Genomic DNA, 7,512 nt, shown 5'->3' with positions numbered 1-7,512 from the left:
GCTGACGACGCTCTCTTGGTGGTTGTAGAAGGTAAGTGAATCCTGAGCATATCTCTGCTAAAGGGATAGCTGACGACGCTCTCTTGGTGGTAATAGTTGGTAAGTGAATCCTGAGCATATCTCTGCTAAATGGATGGCTGACGACGCTCTCTTCGTGGTTGTAGAAGGTAAGTGAATGCTGAGCATATTCCTGCTGGATATATAGTTAATGATGCCGGAATAGGCCTATGGGAAGCTAATAGAGCAAACAATTATACGCCTGCAGACGGTCTCAGGGCACGATCTAGCGAATATCGAACCGGAAGTCCTCGGTGATTTGAATGGGGCCAGGACTGCAGCCTTTCCTGATACCGGGGCTGAATCCAACTTCATGTCGTTTCGGTACGCTCGTAAGCACGGCTTCATACTAGCAGAAAAGGATCACCGAGCTTTTGAACTGGCGAATGGTAAGGCGGCTCGCGCCTTAGGAAAAGTGGAGGCAAAGTGGAGGTTCTCTGCAGAGCCTGAACGAGGTTACGATTTGGTTTTTTACGTCTTGCGCAAATGCTCCCGTCACGTTATTTTGGGAAACAAGTTCCTCCAAGAGACGAGGACCATGTCAGTTCATAAGCAACGCATTCGCTATGCTAAACGGAAGATGTTGACGCAGCGAGTTGTCAATCTTATCGGGAACCATAACAAGACTCAGAGAATGGCAGGTTATCTTAACGGGGTGCCTGTTTTAGCATTGCCGGACTCCGGGGCTCAACCGAATATCGTCTCAGCTGCGTTCGCTGAGGCAAATGGCTGGGAAATATCGGAAAATCACTCTAGCCTGAAGTTCGCGGATGGATCTGTCCAAGAGAGCCTCGGCCAGGTGTGCGGGACATGGCGCTTTGGCGAAAATGACGGACGAGAGACGCGACAGCTAATTTTCGAAGTTCTTCGTGACTGTCCCTTCAACGTCGTGCTTGGCCAGGAAATAGTCTACGGCCTTGGTATATATCAGAACTATGCAGACTCGATGATTACAATTATTTGCCTAAGCAAATATGGTAATGGTTTCAATCTCGTGGTCTACATACCGCGTTTCCTTAAGAAGCTTAGGGAGAAACTATCAAAAGGTAAGACTTCATGTCAGAACCTGAGACGCGATATTAATATCACTTCCAGGATGTAGCGCCGATACTTCTGCTACACAAGATAACAAAGAGAAAGAGCTTGAGGATGAGTTGCTTTTGCGGAAAATAGAAAATCAAGAGCTTGAGAGACTCTCGGAGCTGCGCAAGAGTATTCGAGAGAGGGAAATAGCTACAAGAAGACAACGTTGGGAAGCTGCCCATCGCGCCCGTGGCGTGTAAACTACTCTCCACCTCATGTTTGGGCGTGGACTTACCCTCTCTTTGTGCTTGCTACTACTCCTTTTCACCCCGGGCTAAGAGGAACTTAATCCCGGTATTATAAAAGGGGATGAAAATGACTCTGCATCTAGACAACCAGGACTATATTTGGAGGCGCTTTTACTAATACATATATTCTGCCGGATAGTCGCGCAAGGGTTCTGTGGATGAATTTTTCCGTGCTTTGCAATGTCCTTGGTTTTGTGAGGAGAGTCGATACAGGCTCAGCTCAGGAGGGGTGCGGTTAATTGCAAAGCCCACGGAGTGGTACCGGGAGGCCGACAGTCAACCGTCACACGATAGCACAGGGCGAATTTGCAACGACTAGACTGAATATGATCCTACTTGAGGGATGGTATAAAACACCTTGGTGACGCCAGCAGGGAGGATGGCCGACCCGCACCAGCCACACCTTTGCCATGATCATCTTTGAGCATGGCGTTAGGCAAGGGATGAGCAGGACTCATGGTTGACTCATGAAATGAAGAAAGTGTGAAGCAGCAGGTTGTATATAGCTAGCGCATTGTAACGGCCTATACCCATAGGGTGCATGGCCATAATAGAAGACACACACACACACACGCCATGATTATCCGGAATGGATGGCGCTGGGAAGAGAGAATTATAAGGATCATTGCCAATGAAAGAGGGTGGCATGCGACCCTAGATAGCGTAGCGCCTTGCCTAGCATAGCCACTATTACAGCTCTGCTAGTACTCATCCCTCACGAACATAATCGATCCAAAACTCCTCATAACCCTCAGAGGTCAAACTGACGTATCTCTACCATACTAAAGATTGCAATGCTCATGTAAGGAGCTGTTAGTTTTTTAACCGTATAATAGCTGTATCACCAAAACATGTCGAGCTTTTCTACCTTCGTAGGTGCTTGCAAACGATGGCGTTCTGCCAGTGACACTAAACCCACCCGCCGAAGCGTAGGCTTCGATTTCTATGGCCGCCGCACTCTATCTTAGCTTATACCTCTCCTATCTTATCAGATTTCTCTTTAACGAGCTAAGACTAGCTCTCAGCTGTTGCTTAGTCTAGGAATCAGCTATGGTGGGCTCAAGAAGTATGAGGACGGGTGGGCTTAATTACGTCTTTTGTTTAGTCAGCAGAGGGAACAATAGCGGCTTAAGGGGCTTAAGGGAGAGGTGATAGTGTAGAGCTGTATGTCATCAGCGGCTATTAAGGTCATCGTGCGTTGGACTGTATCTCGAAGTTGTTACGATAGCTGTGTTAAAGCTAGTTTCAACGCTGACACGTATTAGCTAACTAAAAGAGCGCTAAGCCCTTTAAGTTGTCGCACTGCTCCTAATCCTGAATTAGATTTAACTATATTCTAAGCCGCTTGTGCAATCTGCACAGCCACATATCTTACAGTAAATTACCCGCAGATGATGAGATAGGATGTGCGGGGTTATCTTGCATTAGCCAGGATTGGAGTCTCGCTTCCGCTGGGAGTACCAATCGACATGGTGACCCTGCATGAATTTGCCCGCGATAGCGCGTATAAGCTAATAATAACTTCTAAACATTAGAGGGAGGTTTTAAGGCTAGAATAAAGCTGTTTTACAAAAAAAATTCTAAGCAAAAAAGACTTAACGTTAGTGCTGTAAGAAGGGAAGTCTGTTACGCTATAAAAGAAGGCGCTGTATAAATCTAGCTTAGAGGCGACAATACAAACGTAATTTTAGGGAAGAGTTGATTATGGACATTTAGGATTAGCTACAGCAGATTATTTTAATAGAATTATAGGAATATTCATTGTGCGCATGGGCTTTCCAGTTGCTGAAAGTCAAAGTACCCCCCCATTTATCTCGCTACACCGGGTGTCTCGCCACGCAGGGAGGTACGTTAGTCCTGCATTTGGGGCATGACTACAATGAGTTACACTTCGGACGTGAACATAGCTAGATTTTATCACATCTTGGCAAGAAGCTTTTAAGTGATAAATCGTAAATCTTAAGCTAAAAGAAGAGCACTCCAACCTTCCAATGGCTTTTGCTAGAATTGGTGCTTGAAGTACGGTGGTATATTATAATGCAACAAAAACTACACTCCAACCGGCTAAAAACCACAAGTCCTTTATCCTGGGATCAGCAACCCGGTGGAAATGAAACTGGATCAAGTACCGAGGACTGCAAAGTCCCGGATCCTTCCGTACAGCCTGTATGGTCCGCGATCCAACCAGTCTGGCTGGTAGTTCGTTATCGAATTCGTCTCCTAGGGTCGAGGAATGGTAACTCGCAAGCCTCGCGCCATGCCACCCAGATCTTCACATCCTGAACGGTCCATCGTTTAAGGGAAGCTTCTTTTAGGTGATTAGTAAGAAAAACTGTCTAAGCGGTGAAGCTCTTGGAAGTTGACTCGAATGTTGGTGCTGTGGAGGGCGCTTATATAGATTTGAGGGAAGTGCATTGTGAGAAAATCATGCTGTGGAATGGGGCTGTTCAAGGTCAATGTCTTCGCTTGGAGAGAGCAATGTAAGTGAACAGCCAAGGACATGGCTGAGCTGGCTCAGAGTAGCAAAAACGGGCAGGGAGAAAGTACTTCACAGCACGATACAGTTATCTCAACTACCAAAACGAGCTCGATACTTCAAGGCTATTTTCTCCTGTTCAAACTACGCCGCTACTATCAAACTACTCGACCCGGTCAAGTTGATGAAACCCCCGAGCCCAGGCCTCTTACCTCGCGTCCCACGCTAGCCAGCCACCTTCATTTGCTATCCTAGATGTTCGTTTTAATCAGAGACATCAACCTGTCGTAGCCTCTCTGATCTTCACCACGCTCGAACTGCTCAATATTGTTCTCTTCATATTCGAAAAGCATTCCATACTTACTGCTCAAGCCGGCATATGAAAACAGTCTCTTCTCGGGATTTTGGTCAAGGGCTGATTGAACTCGTTCCGCCTCCGGGCTCATACTCTCATCTTCTTCATCTTCTTTGAGGCGGGATTCAAGGGGAAGGATTTCGAGCCTCTTCAGCTTTGAGGGACCTGCTCTATGTATCGAGTTGAAGAATTCAGCCCACGTGATTCCGTTTTCCGCCAAACGACAGCTAGCTCCGGAGAAAGTATGTTCGAGTCGAATAGATATGAGCGTCTCATGGTGACTATTTATGAATTCTAATAGTTGTGGGTTGATAAAAATCCAGCCAAGTTCCAGCGTCTGGAGATGCGGCATATGGTGCGCGAGCAGGGGTAGGGGTACATGTCTCAACCCCTCCAGCCCAGGTGGTCCTTCATCGGTCGCAGTGAAGGAAAAACTGGTCACGTTGGTGAGGTGATCAAAGAAGTGGTTTCCCAGGTGTGTGATGAACTCGAGGTAGCCTTGTAGAGTATTCACACACCACCCTACGTCATTATTTCCTCCTTTGATGGAGATGATGAAACTCTCCATTCCACCAAGAAAATTTCGGAACCCTTGACCATTCCACGAAGACGCCTGCCTAGCGACCAGTCCCCGGAGTTCGAGCGTTTTTATGGAATGTTGGGAGTTCCGCCCAACTGCTTCGTACGATTTTGCCATGAGGGCACGCCACGCTTCTTCGCTCTCCACTTCTACAGCCTGCTCATAACTTTCCTCCTCGTCAAAGTTATAGAAACCTCTAGCGAGATCATCATCATCACAAGGGAACTCGACCACGAGCTTTTCGAGCTTCGGAAATCGACTGAGGTTTGAAAGAATGTCCTCTACGCATTTTGGGAAATGCTCCTCTTTTGGCTCTTCAGCTTGGTCATCCGCATTGTGTAAGGTCCACCCGTCTAGGACTCTGATCATGCCCTCATAGTGGATAGCTCGCACAAAGTCTTTGTATGACCCACTTCGAATCTCTTTTACGGAATTCCCGCTTTTTTCGTTATTTCGGAGTACAATATTCTTAAAAAGCGAGGGCGCGACCAGCTCTCGAAGTACTTGGCAAGTACGACTAATGCTGAGGATATCATTGTTCCTTTCTGAGCCCAAATGCTTCACGACGGTCAATTTGAGTTCAGCTGACAGATCCAGAAGGGAAGGCATGGCAATGATCAGATTGTGAATTGAAGCGGGCTGGAAAAGCTTTGAGAAATTGAAGGCTTTTTGTATGTTCCAGAGTTGTTGAGGTAAGATGGCGCGCGTCATATCGCAGGAAGGTTCGGCTCCAAACCCGCCCAATGGATGGCCTGACAATTGACGTCTTTCCTAATCTGGAGTAGCGCTTCGCTAAATGTGAATGATGGGTTATCTCAGCTAGCTCAGACGTGGTGAGGAGAGAACCGAGGACGCACAAACCACCATGCATATTGCTACTCCAAATAGAGTATGGCCTAGGGGTTAGCGGTTTCTGACCCCTGTCAGTAGCGTTTCTCTCCTCAGCTGTCTGAGGGACTTTTGTAATTTTTTCTATAAATAAGCCTATTTTAAGAGCATCACAATAGAATTAGATTTACAATATCTCTACTACTATATGTCTAAATAGGCTTAGAATTTAATGGAATGTAGAGACAAGCTGTAGCTATAAAATAGTATATTTTTTACTAAATTCTAACTATTATTAGTAGAGTAAAATCTAAACGCGCGCAGAACTTTAACCTATCTATACCCTAATTTTAGATTAACAGTATCGCCCTCCTAACTACAGCTTAATAACTAGCAGACTAAATCTCCTAGAATTTTGCAGGATCCCTGACAGAGCTAGTCTGAGATAGCTCCTAGATCCTCAGAGTCCTCAGACAACTGCTAGTTGAGCTGCAGACATAAGGGCGATTGCGACGTCCCTGTAACGATCCTCATGAATCGTTCCATCTCGAGTCGCCCGGAACCTCCGGAAGGCCCTCGTATCGGCCCCGACCTCGACCTGGCCCCGACCCCTGCTGTTACCCCTATTCCCTCATGTATTTAGTCGCACCTCGCCCCCGTAGCTAGCTCGGTAGTTTTCTGATATCCTACGTACAAGGCCTATAGGTGTCATTGGTATTCCCAGGTCTCTGAGTCCCCACGCACTCCCATATGCCTCTGAGTGGATTTATACCGCATTCAGACCCATTGTCTTGCCTGCGCTGTTACATTATATCAGAAAACTCGCTTTCGCCGGTGACGGCCTTGTTACAATATCGCATCAATTGTTTGTTTGACTACGTCCAAGCTCTAAGACGCGTCCGATTCAGTTTAGGTCGCGATACTCACACACTGTTATATCAATCTATTCAGTCTATAGACCGGATCCCATCGACCTCTAGTTAACTAAAGCCTTTGGGTTTAGAACTTTCTATCCCTATGCGATTAGGATTGCCTTCAGAAAAGTTGCAAAGAATGCGCTAAGGTAGAAACTTAGAGACTACTAATAACCTATCAGGATCAGAGACAACCGCTAATGCCTGACTTTCAACCACCCCCTGACCCCAGAGTCAAACACGCTCTAGCCGAGCCATACCACCACCCCGTCAACAGCTGAACTTGCGTCCGCAGGACCTGAAGCTAGACCCACCCGATTCGGAGTCGACCCCCCAGCAGTATATCTATGCTCAACTACAAGCACAGCTTGAGCAGCTGATCCACCAAAACACTGCTGGGCCACCACCAAATCACCCCCAATAATGCCTCGAATTATCCCTGCTACGTCAATGGCAGGGGACCTTTTAGGCACCCCTAACAATGCCTTGAATCATCCCCGCTACCTTAATAGCAAGAGACCTTTAAGGCACCCCTAACAATACCTAATGCTACCTTACTAAACGCACGCCTAAGATTGATAACTATACAGATGGCTAGGAACAAATGGCAAGTTTTAATTAGTGACAGGCTGGACATCTACAGATCACTATCAGAGCAGGCGCGCACGCATGGCGTTTGGTTTGGAGGACACCGCTGGCAGTGCGAAGGAATACTTGGCAAGGACACCTAGCCAAATCGGACCAGTTTCGGTTCAAGGAGGCAGAGGACATGAGAGCGATACTTTGTACTATGATTACTACTGATAGGGACTATCAGTCTACAGAGGGGGGGGTAGTGTAACGATCCTCATGAATCGTTCCATCTCAAGTCGCCCAGAACCTCCGGAAGGCCCTCGTATCGGCCCCGACCTCGACCTGGCCCCGACCCCTGCTGTTACCCCTATTCCCTCATGTATTTAGTCGCACCTCGC

At 47.1% G+C, this 7,512-nt stretch overlaps 4 protein-coding genes across 4 annotated transcripts; 3 read left to right on the top strand and 1 right to left on the bottom strand.

The window, feature by feature from the left end:
- Nucleotides 1-370: 370 nt before the first annotated feature.
- BDR25DRAFT_312927 (uncharacterized protein) lies at nt 371-1,340 on the top strand (the record flags this gene model as incomplete). Its single annotated transcript, XM_033691340.1, has 2 exons — nt 371-1,103; nt 1,153-1,340. The coding sequence occupies 2 exons, from the start codon at nt 371-373 to the stop codon at nt 1,338-1,340; spliced, it is 921 nt and encodes a 306-aa protein (XP_033549217.1).
- A 624-nt stretch (nt 1,341-1,964) lies between these two features.
- Nucleotides 1,965-2,874, top strand: BDR25DRAFT_353407 (uncharacterized protein; the record flags this gene model as incomplete). Its single annotated transcript, XM_033695163.1, has 6 exons — nt 1,965-2,051; nt 2,094-2,156; nt 2,225-2,317; nt 2,430-2,536; nt 2,605-2,646; nt 2,751-2,874. The coding sequence occupies 6 exons, from the start codon at nt 1,965-1,967 to the stop codon at nt 2,872-2,874; spliced, it is 516 nt and encodes a 171-aa protein (XP_033549216.1).
- A 283-nt stretch (nt 2,875-3,157) lies between these two features.
- BDR25DRAFT_353406 (uncharacterized protein) lies at nt 3,158-4,093 on the top strand (the record flags this gene model as incomplete). The annotated part of the gene is made up of 7 exons (XM_033695162.1): nt 3,158-3,214; nt 3,244-3,285; nt 3,363-3,412; nt 3,467-3,613; nt 3,657-3,681; nt 3,738-3,868; nt 3,907-4,093. The coding sequence occupies 7 exons, from the start codon at nt 3,158-3,160 to the stop codon at nt 4,091-4,093; spliced, it is 639 nt and encodes a 212-aa protein (XP_033549215.1).
- On the bottom strand, nt 3,990-5,489 carry BDR25DRAFT_302595 (uncharacterized protein). Its single transcript, XM_033689832.1, has one exon. The coding sequence runs from the start codon at nt 5,406-5,408 to the stop codon at nt 4,116-4,118; it is 1,293 nt and encodes a 430-aa protein (XP_033549214.1). The 5' UTR covers nt 5,409-5,489; the 3' UTR covers nt 3,990-4,115.
- Between the last annotated feature and the right edge of the window lie 2,023 nt (nt 5,490-7,512).

Source organism: Lindgomyces ingoldianus (genome assembly GCF_010093535.1).
Source record: "Lindgomyces ingoldianus strain ATCC 200398 unplaced genomic scaffold BDR25scaffold_11, whole genome shotgun sequence".
Lineage (NCBI taxonomy): Eukaryota > Fungi > Ascomycota > Dothideomycetes > Pleosporales > Lindgomycetaceae > Lindgomyces > Lindgomyces ingoldianus.
This window is presented reverse-complemented; position numbering and strand designations above follow the sequence as displayed.